The 16,004-nt window shown below is 45.8% G+C and overlaps 1 protein-coding gene across 1 annotated transcript in view; it reads left to right on the forward strand.

The window, feature by feature from the left end:
- The window catches only part of LOC109884049 (collagen alpha-1(VI) chain-like), a 76,909-nt gene that overhangs the window by 37,336 nt on the left and 23,569 nt on the right, over positions 1-16,004 (forward strand). Inside the window, 5 exon segments of the mRNA XM_031810018.1 lie at positions 1,245-1,307; positions 2,428-2,490; positions 2,618-2,668; positions 2,930-2,965; positions 4,468-4,530. Of these exon segments, the coding sequence (XP_031665878.1) occupies positions 1,245-1,307; positions 2,428-2,490; positions 2,618-2,668; positions 2,930-2,965; positions 4,468-4,530 (276 nt within the window).

Raw genomic sequence — 16,004 nt, forward strand, 5'->3', positions numbered from 1 at the left:
CCCTCTCTCTCTCTCTCAATTCAATTCACTTCTCTCTCTTCTCTCTCCTTCTCTCTCTCTCTCTCTCCTCCTCATCTCTCTCTCTCTCTCTCTCTCTCTCTCTCTCTCTCTCTCTCTCTCTCTCTCCCTCCCTCCCTCCCTCCCTCCCTCCCCTCCCCCCTCCCTCCTCCCTCTCTCTCTGTCTCTCTGTCTCTGTCTCTCTTTCTCTCTCTCTCTCTCTCTTTTTTGTCTTTCTCTCTCACACACACACTTCTCCTGACTTAGCCCTTCTAATGTGTGTCTGTGACCATCCAATAAGACAGGGCGTATTATGATAATTATAACCGTTAGCGCTGTTGAATATTAGTGTAACCATAGAAACCAACCTACCTCTGTGATGCCGTTCCTCTCTCTGAATGGCTGCTTTGTGCTTTAGGTCCTCTCCTCATCAAAACCTAATGAACAGAACAAACATGAAATAAACCACACTCACACATCGGGTCTGTGTCTAATAAATCAATTGAATAAACACCATCACAATAGATTCATGATTTATTTTAGGTCTAAAGAAAATGTATTTCATGTCCCACTGTATGTTATCTGACTATTCTCCCTGCTATAGGCTGTAGGCTTGTTCATTTATCAGACTAGATACTGTATGTTATCTGGCTATAGGCTGTAGGCTTGTTCATTTATCAGGCTAGATACTGTATGTTATCTGACTATTCTCCCTGCTATAGGCTGTAGGCTTGTTCATTTATCAGACTAGATACTGTATGTTATCTGACTATAGACTGTAGACTAGTTCATTTATCAGACTAGATACTGTATGTTATCTGGCTATAGACCTGTTCATTTATCAGACTAGATACTGTATGTTATCTGGCTATGATATAGACTGTAGGCTTGTTCATTTATCAGACTAGATACTGTATGTTATCTGGCTATAGGCCTGTTCATTTATCAGACTAGATACTGTATGTTATCTGACTATAGACTGTAGACTAGTTCATTTATCAGACTAGATACTGTATGTTATCTGGCTATAGACCTGTTCATTTATCAGACTAGATACTGTATGTTATCTGACTATTCTCCCTGCTATAGGCTGTAGGCTTGTTCATTTATCAGACTAGATACTGTATGTTATCTGGCTATGATATAGACTGTAGGCTTGTTCATTTATCAGACTAGATACTGTATGTTATGTGTGTGTGTGTGTGTGTGTGTACAGTATGTTCTAAGCGTAGTCTTGTGTGTTCCAGGGCGACATCGGCAGGGCGGGGTCTCCAGGATACAGAGGAGATGAGGGCGCCCCCGGGCCAGAGGTGAGGCATCTAGTTCATCTGTTTATTCATTCTGGCATCTAGTTAGTAATACATGTATTTATCTCACACACATTCATCACTGTGTTGGAAAAGTTTAAGGCTTTGTCAAATCTAATTTTCCATCTGATATTGGGATATGATCAAAGTGTGTGTTTTAAATGTGGTCAGGTAGTCAGGAAGTCTCAGAGGAGAATGACTGCTCCCTGTCATTGAAGCCACCGAAGTTCTTGGTCGATCGCGGTACTGCAGGCATTGTTAGCAGAAAACAGGATCCTACATTATAGCGGATGCAAAAATGCATCTTTGTGTAAATAAAAAATGTTTCAAAGGCAATCATGGAACCAATAACTGCTTTTAATAACTTACTTTATGCCATTGCACCGATTATTTAAAAATCGCACACAGAATAAGTTAAGGATAATTTAGTTACTAATGGCAGCCTGCAGTACCCCTGTCGGCCTTCAACTTGAGTTACTCAAATAGAGGGGGCAGCACTGAGCTAGCCAACAGCTTTACGTCTTGCAGTAGCTCAAACTTCGCATGTTATGACGCCATCTTAACCGACTTAATTTGGCTTCAATGCGCTGTTGAGTCTACACATTGGAATGAAGGGTGTCACATGATCAATGGGATGAACATTGGGAAGTCTTCATCGGATGAAGTTCAGCCATTAACCTCTGACCTACATTTCCTACATTGTCTTATCTAAACTACATTTCCCATCTGTCTCTTATCTAAACTACATTTCCCATCTGTCTCTTATCTAAACTACATTTCCTATCTGTCTCTTATCTAAACTACATTTCCCATCTGTCTCTTATCTAAACTACATTTCCCATCTGTCTCTTATCTAAACTACATTTCCCATCTGTCTCTTATCTAAACTACATTTCCTATCTGTCTCTTATCTAAACTACATTTCCCATCTGTCTCTTATCTAAACTACATTTCCTATCTGTCTCTTATCTAAACTACATTTCCCATCTGTCTCTTATCTAAACTACATTTCCTATCTGTCTCTTATCTAAACTACATTTCCCATCTTTCTCTTATCTAAACTACATTTCCTATCTGTCTCCGAAATCTAAAATATTTTTCCTATCTGCCTCTTATTTCCCAGGGCCCCAAAGGACCAAGAGGGATCAAAGGAGCTCCCGGAGACAGAGGCCAGATCGGAGCGAGGGTGAGAGAGAGAGCAAGAGGGGGAGTGCGGGGTGCTGGAGGAGAGGGAGAGGAGTGTGTACAGTGTGTGAGTAAGAAAGAGAGAAAGAAAGAGAGATGGCTGAAGTTTTCTGTCTCTTCTATTCCAGGGAGAAGATGGTGCACCTGGAAATGGAACTGAGGGTTGTCATGGTTTCCAGGTACAATTGTGTGACGTGATGTATTGTTATTTGGGTTTATAATAATGTTTGTCTGTGTGTGTGTGTGTGTGTGTGTGTGTGTGTATACTGTGTGTGTGTGAGCGTTTGTGTGTGTGTGTGTGTGTGTGTGGGAGTGTATATACAGTGTGTGTGTCCGTGCGTTTGTCTATGTGTGTGCGTGCGTGGATGTATGTACAGTGTGCATGTGTGTTGTTCGGCCGGGTCTCTCTCTCACGTGTGTTTGTCTCTTTCCTCTCTCAGGGTTACCCCGGCCCACGAGGAGATATTGGAGAGCCGGTGAGTTCATGACCTTTCACCTTTAAGCTCTCACCTCTGAATCAGGACCAATGCGTGACTCACACTATCACAACTGAGACAATGAGTCATGGTGACTAGTGTTACTGGAACAATGAGTCATGGTGACTAGTGTTACTGGAACAATGAGTCATGATGACTAGTGTTACTGAAACAATGAGTCATGATGACTAGTGTTACTGGAACAATGAGTCATGATGACTAGTGTTACTGGAACAATGAGTCATGATGACTAGTGTTACTGGAACAATGAGTCATGATGACTAGTGTTACTGGAACAATGAGTCATGATGACTAGTGTTACTGGAACAATGAGTCATGATGACTAGTGTTACTGGAACAATGAGTCATGATGACTAGTGTTACTGGAACAATGAGTCATGATGACTAGTGTTACTGGAACAATGAGTCATGGTGACTAGTGTTACTGAAACAATGAGTCATGGTGACTAGTGTTACTGGAACTGAAACAATGAGTCATGGTGACTAGTGTTACTGGAACTGAAACAATGAGGAACTGTTCCAGACCCTGACCATGAGGGACTGTTTCCCAGTCCCTGACCATGAGGAACTGTTTCCCAGTCCCTGACCATGAGTAACTGTTTCCAGTCCCGGACCACGAGGGGCTGTTTCCAGTCCCTGACCATGAGGGATTGTTTCCAGTCCCTGACCCTGAGAAACTGTTCCCAGTCCCTGACCATGAGGGATTGTTTCCAGTCCCTGACCCTGAGAAACTGTTCCCAGACCCCTGACCACGAGGGGCTGTTTCCAGTCCCTGACCATGAGGAACTGTTTCCAGACCCTGACCATGAGTAACTGTTTCCAGTCCCTGACCATGAGGAACTGTTTCCCTGACCCTGAGGAACTGTTTCCAGACCCTGACCACGAGGGGCTGTTTCCAGACCCTGACCATGAGGAACTGTTTTCCCTGACCCTGAGGAACTGTTTCCCTGACCCTGAGGAACTGTTTCCAGACCCTGACCATGAGGAACTGTTTCCAGTCCCTGACCATGAGGAACTGTTTCCAGACCCTGACCATGAGTAACTGTTTCCAGTCCCTGACCATGAGGAACTGTTTCCAGACCCTGACCATGAGGAACTGTTTCCAGACCCTGACCATGAGGGATTGTTTCCAGACCCTGACCATGAGGGATTGTTTCCAGACCCTGACCATGAGGAACTGTTTCCCTGACCCTGAGGAACTGTTTCCAGACCCTGACCATGAGGAACTGTTTCCAGACCCTGACCATGAGGAACTATTTCCCTGACCATGACCAGGAGGGATTGTTTCACTCTTTTCCCACGTAGTGCACTGCTCTGTGGACCAGAACCTTAAGTATGGAATAGGGTCCATTAATCTGTGTGTGGTGGTAAACAACCATCTTTATCTCAGACATGACGATTGGCCACTTTTGTTTGGTCTGGTCCGCTAGCTATTGACTGAATTATCCAGAGGTTTCTGACCCCTGGCTTTTGACCTTTAGGGTGGAAAGGGAACCCCAGGACCTAAAGGAGATGACGGAGAGCCTGGAGACGCTGGCCTGGACGTGAGTCACACCATCTCTCTCTCTCTCTCTCTCTCTATCTCTCTCTCTCTCTCTCTCTCTCTCTCTCTCTCTCTCTCTCTTTGCTTTGCGACCATGATTAGTATTTTATGCGACTAGGAAAACAATCTCTCAGATAGTAATTGTTGTAATGATGAGGCTTCGTTGTACCTTAGTTTCAAAGTGAGTGCAGATTCGATTGCGTCATGGTTGTGCCCAATGCATTATATATACACTAGGTGACGGACAAGAGGCACTGTTTGGAAGCCACCGTGCCTCCAGCTTGGCTCTCCCCTCACCATTATATATATACTAGATGACGGACAAGAGGCACTGTTTGGAAGCCACCGTGCCTCCAGCTTGGCTCTCCCCTCACCATTATATATACACTAGATGACGGACAAGAGGCACTGTTTGGAAGCCACCGTGCCTCCAGCTTGGCTCTCCCCTCACCATTATATATACACTAGATGACGGACAAGAGGCACTGTTTGGAAGCCACCGTGCCTCCAACTTGGCTCTCCCCTCACCATTATATATACACTAGATGACGGACAAGAGGCACTGTTTGGAAGCCACCGTGCCTCCAACTTGGCTCTCCCCTCACCATTATATATACACTAGATGACGGACAAGAGGCACTGTTTGGAAGCCACCGTGCCTCCAACTTGGCTCTCCCCTCACCATTATATATACACTAGATGACGGACAAGAGGCACTGTTTGGAAGCCACCGTGCCTCCAGCTTGGCTCTCCCCTCACCATTATATATACACTAGATGACGGACAAGAGGCACTGTTTGGAAGCCACCGTGCCTCCAACTTGGCTCTCCCCTCACCATTATATATACACTAGATGACGGACAAGAGGCACTGTTTGGAAGCCACCGTGCCTCCAGCTTGGCTCTCCCCTCACCATTATATATACACTAGATGACGGACAAGAGGCACTGTTTGGAAGCCACCGTGCCTCCAGCTTGGCTCTCCCCTCACCATTATATATACACTAGATGACGGACAAGAGGCACTGTTTGGAAGCCACCGTGCCTCCAACTTGGCTCTCCCCTCACCATTATATATACACTAGATGACGGACAAGGGCCACCGTGCCTCCAGCTTGGCTCTCCCCTCACCATTATATATATACTAGATGACGGACAAGAGGCACTGTTTGGAAGCCACCGTGCCTCCAGCTTGGCTCTCCCCTCACCATTATATATACACTAGATGATGGACAAGAGGCACTGTTTGGAAGCCACCGTGCCTCCAGCTTGGCTCTCCCCTCACCATTATATATACACTAGATGACGGACAAGAGGCACTGTTTGGAAGCCACCGTGCCTCCAGCTTGGCTCTCCCCTCACCATTATATATACACTAGATGACGGACAAGAGGCACTGTTTGGAAGCCACCGTGCCTCCAACTTGGCTCTCCCCTCACCATTATATATACACTAGATGACGGACAAGAGGCACTGTTTGGAAGCCACCGTGCCTCCAACTTGGCTCTCCCCTCACCATTATATATACACTAGATGACGGACAAGAGGCACTGTTTGGAAGCCACCGTGCCTCCAACTTGGCTCTCCCCTCACCATTATATATACACTAGATGACGGACAAGAGGCACTGTTTGGAAGCCACCGTGCCTCCAGCTTGGCTCTCCCCTCACCATTATATATACACTAGATGACGGACAAGAGGCACTGTTTGGAAGCCACCGTGCCTCCAACTTGGCTCTCCCCTCACCATTATATATACACTAGATGACGGACAAGAGGCACTGTTTGGAAGCCACCGTGCCTCCAGCTTGGCTCTCCCCTCACCATTATATATACACTAGATGACGGACAAGAGGCACTGTTTGGAAGCCACCGTGCCTCCAGCTTGGCTCTCCCCTCACCATTATATATACACTAGATGACGGACAAGAGGCACTGTTTGGAAGCCACCGTGCCTCCAGCTTGGCTCTCCCCTCACCATTATATATACACTAGATGACGGACAAGGGCCACCGTGCCTCCAGCTTGGCTCTCCCCTCACCATTATATATACACTAGATGACGGACAAGAGGCACTGTTTGGAAGCCACCGTGCCTCCAGCTTGGCTCTCCCCTCACCATTATATATACACTAGATGACGGACAAGAGGCACTGTTTGGAAGCCACCGTGCCTCCAGCTTGGCTCTCCCCTCACCATTATATATACACTAGATGACGGACAAGAGGCACTGTTTGGAAGCCACCGTGCCTCCAGCTTGGCTCTCCCCTCACCATTATATATACACTAGATGACGGACAAGAGGCACTGTTTGGAAGCCACCGTGCCTCCAGCTTGGCTCTCCCCTCACCATTATATATACACTAGATGACGGACAAGAGGCACTGTTTGGAAGCCACCGTGCCTCCAGCTTGACTCTCCCCTCACCATTATATATACACTAGATGACGGACAAGAGGCACTGTTTGGAAGCCACCGTGCCTCCAGCTTGGCTCTCCCCTCACCATTATATATACACTAGATGACGGACAAGGGCCACCGTGCCTCCAGCTTGGCTCTCCCCTCACCATTATATATACACTAGATGACGGACAAGAGGCACTGTTTGGAAGCCACCGTGCCTCCAGCTTGGCTCTCCCCTCACCATTATATATACACTAGATGACGGACAAGAGGCACTGTTTGGAAGCCACCGTGCCTCCAGCTTGGCTCTCCCCTCACCATTATATATACACTAGATGACGGACAAGAGGCACTGTTTGGAAGCCACCGTGCCTCCAGCTTGGCTCTCCCCTCACCATTATATATACACTAGATGACGGACAAGAGGCACTGTTTGGAAGCCACCGTGCCTCCAACTTGGCTCTCCCCTCACCATTATATATACACTAGATGACGGACAAGAGGCACTGTTTGGAAGCCACCGTGCCTCCAACTTGGCTCTCCCCTCACCATTATATATACACTAGATGACAGACAAGAGGCACTGTTTGGAAGCCACCGTGCCTCCAACTTGGCTCTCCCCTCACCATTATATATACACTAGATGACGGACAAGAGGCACTGTTTGGAAGCCACCGTGCCTCCAGCTTGGCTCTCCCCTCACCATTATATATACACTAGATGACGGACAAGAGGCACTGTTTGGAAGCCACCGTGCCTCCAACTTGGCTCTCCCCTCACCATTATATATACACTAGATGACGGACAAGAGGCACTGTTTGGAAGCCACCGTGCCTCCAGCTTGGCTCTCCCCTCACCATTATATATACACTAGATGACGGACAAGAGGCACTGTTTGGAAGCCACCGTGCCTCCAGCTTGGCTCTCCCCTCACCATTATATATACACTAGATGACGGACAAGAGGCACTGTTTGGAAGCCACCGTGCCTCCAGCTTGGCTCTCCCCTCACCATTATATATACACTAGATGACGGACAAGGGCCACCGTGCCTCCAGCTTGGCTCTCCCCTCACCATTATATATACACTAGATGACGGACAAGAGGCACTGTTTGGAAGCCACCGTGCCTCCAGCTTGGCTCTCCCCTCACCATTATATATACACTAGATGACGGACAAGAGGCACTGTTTGGAAGCCACCGTGCCTCCAGCTTGGCTCTCCCCTCACCATTATATATACACTAGATGACGGACAAGAGGCACTGTTTGGAAGCCACCGTGCCTCCAACTTGGCTCTCCCCTCACCATTATATATACACTAGATGACGGACAAGAGGCACTGTTTGGAAGCCACCGTGCCTCCAGCTTGGCTCTCCCCTCACCATTATATATACACTAGATGACGGACAAGAGGCACTGTTTGGAAGCCACCGTGCCTCCAGCTTGGCTCTCCCCTCACCATTATATATACACTAGATGACGGACAAGGGCCACCGTGCCTCCAGCTTGGCTCTCCCCTCACCATTATATATACACTAGATGACGGACAAGAGGCACTGTTTGGAAGCCACCGTGCCTCCAGCTTGGCTCTCCCCTCACCATTATATATACACTAGATGACGGACAAGAGGCACTGTTTGGAAGCCACCGTGCCTCCAGCTTGGCTCTCCCCTCACCATTATATATACACTAGATGACGGACAAGAGGCACTGTTTGGAAGCCACCGTGCCTCCAGCTTGGCTCTCCCCTCACCATTATATATACACTAGATGACGGACAAGAGGCACTGTTTGGAAGCCACCGTGCCTCCAGCTTGGCTCTCCCCTCACCATTATATATACACTAGATGACGGACAAGAGGCACTGTTTGGAAGCCACCGTGCCTCCAGCTTGGCTCTCCCCTCACCATTATATATACACTAGATGACGGACAAGAGGCACTGTTTGGAAGCCACCGTGCCTCCAGCTTGGCTCTCCCCTCACCATTATATATACACTAGATGACGGACAAGGGCCACCGTGCCTCCAGCTTGGCTCTCCCCTCACCATTATATATACACTAGATGACGGACAAGAGGCACTGTTTGGAAGCCACCGTGCCTCCAGCTTGGCTCTCCCCTCACCATTATATATACACTAGATGACGGACAAGAGGCACTGTTTGGAAGCCACCGTGCCTCCAACTTGGCTCTCCCCTCACCATTATATATACACTAGATGACGGACAAGAGGCACTGTTTGGAAGCCACCGTGCCTCCAGCTTGGCTCTCCCCTCACCATTATATATACACTAGATGACGGACAAGAGGCACTGTTTGGAAGCCACCGTGCCTCCAACTTGGCTCTCCCCTCACCATTATATATACACTAGATGACGGACAAGAGGCACTGTTTGGAAGCCACCGTGCCTCCAGCTTGGCTCTCCCCTCACCATTATATATACACTAGATGACGGACAAGAGGCACTGTTTGGAAGCCACCGTGCCTCCAGCTTGGCTCTCCCCTCACCATTATATATACACTAGATGACGGACAAGAGGCACTGTTTGGAAGCCACCGTGCCTCCAGCTTGGCTCTCCCCTCACCATTATATATACACTAGATGACGGACAAGGGCCACCGTGCCTCCAGCTTGGCTCTCCCCTCACCATTATATATACACTAGATGACGGACAAGAGGCACTGTTTGGAAGCCACCGTGCCTCCAGCTTGGCTCTCCCCTCACCATTATATATACACTAGATGACGGACAAGAGGCACTGTTTGGAAGCCACCGTGCCTCCAGCTTGGCTCTCCCCTCACCATTATATATACACTAGATGACGGACAAGAGGCACTGTTTGGAAGCCACCGTGCCTCCAGCTTGGCTCTCCCCTCACCATTATATATACACTAGATGACGGACAAGAGGCACTGTTTGGAAGCCACCGTGCCTCCAACTTGGCTCTCCCCTCACCATTATATATACACTAGATGACGGACAAGGGCCACCGTGCCTCCAGCTTGGCTCTCCCCTCACCATTATATATACACTAGATGACGGACAAGGGCCACCGTGCCTCCAGCTTGGCTCTCCCCTCACCGAAGCTATAGAAACAGGCTACATTTCTTCATTTATAGACACCTAAATGCATTAGAAACAAACAACTATGAGAAGTAGACATTGTTCTAAAGCCCAATGCTCTGACCTACTACAGTAGCTATGTTGGTCTATTGTTCTTCAAACAACGTGTTGGCCAACCTTCTCAAACTCCTACTCATAGTGGAGGTACTCCCACAATTCAAGTATTGGACTCTTCACACAACACACTAATCCCATTCCATTACCTTTTTATAGCTGTTTGTTAAGTTATGTGAAAGCAACCTTTGCTCTACTTACAAGACCATCATGCTTGTTTGAGCTGTGTTGTCTTGTAGTAATGTGGTACCTGCTTTTTTTTTGCATTTGCGAATTGCGTTTTTGAGATCAAAGCGAGCCGCATGGGCACATTTGTGACCAACCGGCTTGATTTGTTCTTATGTAGAAAAGGGCCTCCTGAGTGGCGCAGTGCTTGAGGCGTCACTACAGACCCAGGTTCGATCCCTGGCTGTGTCACAACAGGACGTGACCGGGAGTCCCATAGGGTGGCTCACAATTGGCCCATCGTCATCTGGGTTTGGCCGGGGGGGCTTTGCTTGGCTCATCGCGCTCTAGGGACTCCTTGTGGCGGGCCGGGGGCCTGCAGGCTGACCTCGGTCGTCAGTTGAACGGTGTTTCCTCTGACACATTGGTGCAGCTGGCTTTTGGGTTAAGGGGGCGGGTGTTAAGAAGTGCGGTTTGGCAGGTCATGTCCCGTAGGGTTACTGCAGTTTAAAAGCAAGCAGTAACACAACATACAGGGGTACCAGGTAGTAATGAGGCTATATACAGGGGGTACAGGTTAGTAATGAGGCTATATACCGGGGGTACAGGTTAGTAATGAGGCTATATACAGGGGTACCAGGTTAGTAATGAGGCTATATACAGGGGTATCAGGTTAGTAATGAGGCTATATACAGGGGTATCAGGTTAGTAATGAGGCTATATACAGGGGTACCAGGTTAGTAATGAGGCTATATACAGGGTTACCAGGTTAGTAATGAGGCTATATACAGGGGTATCAGGTTAGTAATGAGGCTATATACAGGGGTACCAGGTTAGTAATGAGGCTATATACAGGGGTACCAGGTTAGTAATGAGGCTATATACAGGGGTATCAGGTTAGTAATGAGGCTATATACAGGGGTATCAGGTTAGTAATGAGGCTATATACAGGGGTACCAGGTTAGTAATGAGGCTATATACAGGGTTACCAGGTTAGTAATGAGGCTATATACAGGGGTATCAGGTTAGTAATGAGGCTATATACAGGGGTACCAGGTTAGTAATGAGGCTATATACAGGGGGTACCAGGTTAGTAATGAGGCTATATACAGGGGTATCAGGTTAGTAATGAGGCTATATACAGGGGTACCAGGTTAGTAATGAGGCTATATACAGGGGGTATCAGGTTAGTAATGAGGCTATATACAGGGGTATCAAGTTAGTAATGAGGCTATATACAGGGGTACCAGGTTAGTAATGAGACTATATACAGGGGGTATCAGGTTAGTCATGAGGCTATATACAGGGGTATCAAGTTAGTAATGAGGCTATATACAGGGGTACCAGGTTAGTAATGAGGCTATATACAGGGGGTATCAGGTTAGTAATGAGGCTATATACAGGGGTATCAGGTTAGTAATGAGGCTATATACAGGGGTATCAGGTTAGTAATGATGCTATTTACAGGGGGTATCAGGTTAGTAATGAGGCTATATACAGGGGTATCAGGTTAGTAATGAGGCTATATACAGGGTATCAGGTTAGTAATGAGGCTATATACAGGGGTATCAGGTTAGTAATGAGGCTATATACAGGGGTATCAGGTTAGTAATGAGGCTATATACAGGGGTACCAGGTTAGTAATGAGGCTATATACAGGGGGTATCAGGTTAGTAATGAGGCTATATACAGGGGTATCAGGTTAGTAATGAGGCTATATACAGGGGTATCAGGTTAGTAATGAGGCTATATACAGGGGGTATCAGGTTAGTAATGAGGCTATATACAGGGGTACCAGGTTAGTAATGAGGCTATATACAGGGGGTATCAGGTTAGTAATGAGGCTATATACAGGGGTATCAAGTCAGTAATGAGGCTATATACAGGGGTATCAGGTTAGTAATGAGGCTATATACAGGGGTATCAGGTTAGTAATGAGGCTATATACAGGGGTACCAGGTTAGTAATGAGGCTATATACAGGGGGTATCAGGTTAGTAATGAGGCTATATACAGGGGTATCAAGTTAGTAATGAGGCTATATACAGGGGTACCAGGTTAGTAATGAGACTATATACAGGGGTATCAGGTTAGTAATGATGCTATATACAGGGGGTATCAGGTTAGTAATGAGGCTATATACAGGGGTATCAGGTTAGTAATGAGGCTATATACAGGGTATCAGGTTAGTAATGAGGCTATATACAGGGGTATCAGGTTAGTAATGAGGCTATATACAGGGGTATCAGGTTAGTAATGAGGCTATATACAGGGTATCAGGTTAGTAATGAGGCTATATACAGGGGGTATCAGGTTAGTAATGAGGCTATATACAGGGGTATCAGGTTAGTAATGAGGCTATATACAGGGGTATCAGGTTAGTAATGAGGCTATATACAGGGGTATCAGGTTAGTAATGAGGCTATATACAGGGGTACCAGGTTAGTAATGAGGCTATATACAGGGGTACCAGGTTAGTAATGAGGCTATATACAGGGGGTAAAGGTTAGTAATGAGGCTATATACAGGGGTACCAGGTTAGTAATGGGGCAATATACAGGGGTACCAGGTTAGTAATGGGGCAATATACAGGGGGTACCAAGTTAGTAATGAGGCTATATACAGGGGGTACCAGGTTAGTAATGAGGCTATATACAGGGAGTACCAGGTTAGTAATGAGGCTATATACAGGGGTATCAGGTTAGTAATGAGGCTATATACAGGGGTACAGGTTAGTAATGAGGCTATATACAGGGGTACCAGGTTAGTAATGAGGCTATATACAGGGAGTACCAGGTTAGTAATGAGGCTATATACAGGGGTACCAGGTTAGTAATGAGGCTATATACAGGGGTATCAGGTTCGTAATGAGGCTATATACAGGGAGTACCAGGTTAGTAATGAGGCTATATACAAGGGTATAAGGTTAGTAATGAGGCTATATACAGGGGTACCAGGTTAGTAATGAGGCTATATACAGGGAGTACCAGGTTAGTAATGAGGCTATATACAGGGGTACCAGGTTCGTAATGAGGCTATATACAGGGAGTACCAGGTTAGTAATGAGGCTATATACAAGGGTATAAGGTTAGTAATGAGGCTATATACAGGGGTACAGGTTAGTAATGAGGCTATATACAGGGGGTACCAGGTTAGTAATGAGGCTATATACAGGGGTACCAGGTTAGTATATACAGGGGTACCAGGTTAGTATATACAGGGGTACCAGGTTAGTAATGAGGCTATATACAGGGGTACCAGGTTAGTATATACAGGGGTACCAGGTTAGTAATGAGGCTATATACAGGGGGTACAGGTTAGTAATGAGGCTATATACAGGGGTATCAGGTAGTAATGAGGCTATATACAGGGGTACCAGGTAGTAATGAGGCTATATACAGGGGTACCAGGTTAGTAATGAGGCTATATACAGGGAGTACCAGGTTAGTAATGAGGCTATATACAGGGGTACCAGGTTAGTAATGAGGCTATATCTAGGGGTATCAGGTTCGTAATGAGGCTATATACAGGGAGTACCAGGTTAGTAATGAGGCTATATACAAGGGTATAAGGTTAGTAATGAGGCTATATACAGGGGTACAGGTTAGTAATGAGGCCATATACAGGGGGTACCAGGTTAGTAATGAGGCTATATACAGGGGTACCAGGTTAGTAATGAGGCTATACACAGGGGGTACAGGTTAGTAATGAGGCTATATACAGGGGTATCAGGGTAGTAATGAGGCTATATACAGGGGTGCCAGGTTAGTAATGAGGCTATATACAGGGGGTACAGGTTAGTAATGAGGCTATATACAGGGGTATCAGGGTAGTAATGAGGCTATATACAGGGGTATCAGGGTAGTAATGAGGCTATATACAAGGGTATCAGGTTAGTAATGAGGCTATATACAGGGGGTAAAGGTTAGTAATGAGGCTATATACAGGGGGTAAAGGTTAGTAATGAGGCTATATACAAGGGTATCATGTTAGTCAAGGTATTATGTACATGTATGTAGGGGCAGTCAGGGTCGATAATAAACAGAGTTGCTGCAGTGTATGTGAAGAGTGAGAAAGTGTGTGTGTGTGTGTGTGTGTGTGTGTGTGTGTGTGTGTGTGTGTGTGTGTGTGTGTGTGTGTGTGTGTGTGTGTGTGTGTGTGTGTGTGTGTGTGTGTGTGTGTGTGTGTGTCTGTGTGTGAGTCCGTGAGTGCGTGTGTGTGTGCGCGTGTGCGTGTGTGTGTGCGTGTGTGCGCGCGTGTGTGTGTGGCGTAAATATCAAATCAAATCATGTCACATTTTATTTTACACACACACACACACACACACACACACACACACACACCTACACACACACACATACATACATACATACATACATACATACATACATACATACATACATACATACATACATACATACATACATACATACATACATACATACATACACACACTCAGACACATGTGTTTGTTAAGCATAAATGTTTTATGTGTCTGAGCCTGTGGAAGGTTGGAATGTGTGGTGATTAGAGCAGTGTGTTAGGGAGGAGGTGTCAAACTATTCTTGGACCAGATGTCTCCACAAGAATAGCAAACAAACAAACATTTAACCAACTGGGGACATTTTGTTTGTCCCCACAAGGTCAAATGCTATTTCTAGGGTTAAGGTTGAAATTAATGATGGGGTTAGAATTAAGGGAGGAGGTACAACTTGTTCTGGTACATTATGGTACACATTGTTCTGGTACATTATGGTACAACTTGTTCTGGTACATTATGGTACACCTTGTTCTGGTACATTATGGTACACCTTGTTGTGGTATATTATGGTACAACCTGTTATGGTACATTATGGTACAACTTGTTATGGTACATTATGGTACAGATTGTTCTGGTACATTATGGTACAACTTGTTCTGGTACATTATGGTACAACTTGTTGTGGTATAGTATGGTATAATATACACCTTGTTGTGGTATAGTATGGTATAATATACACCTTGTTGTGGTATAGTATGGTATAATATACACCTTGTTGTGGTATAGTATAGGATAATATACACCTTGTTGTGGTATAGTATGGTATAATATACACCTTGTTGTGGTATAGTATGGTATAATATACACCTTGTTGTGGTATAGTATGGTATAATATACACCTTGTTGTGGTATAGTATGGTATAATATACACCTTGTTGTGGTATAGTATAGGATAATATACACCTTGTTGTGGTATAGTATGGTATAATATACACCTTGTTGTGGTATAGTATGGTATAATATACACCTTGTTGTGGTATAGTATGGGATAATATACACCTTGTTGTGGTATAGTATAGGATAATATACACCTTGTTGTGGTACTATCTGTTTTCTTCAGCCAGGGTAAGGGATCCCCCGTTGGGTTGAAAACACATCTGGTCACCATTACATGCATTCCATAGGATGTTGACGGGGGGAGTTCCTACAACATACTGTTCAGACAAAGGGTTACTGAATCCTGCCATGCTTTTTTTCCACGACCGGTTTTAAATAGTCTTTGTCCTTTGTTCTCAAATATCTTTGTACCATCTATTGGAGAGAACCTTTCAGCTTCGTGTCTAAAGGTTTCCCTCTCATTTACTTTCTGACAAAACTTTCACTCAAGTCTCTCTTAACTGTGTGTTACCTTGTCTCTCTACCTGTGTGTGTTACCTTGTCTCTCTACCTGTGTGTTACCTTGTCTCTCTA

Source organism: Oncorhynchus kisutch, linkage group LG30 (genome assembly GCF_002021735.2).
Source record: "Oncorhynchus kisutch isolate 150728-3 linkage group LG30, Okis_V2, whole genome shotgun sequence".
NCBI classification, from domain to species: Eukaryota; Metazoa; Chordata; class Actinopteri; order Salmoniformes; family Salmonidae; genus Oncorhynchus; species Oncorhynchus kisutch.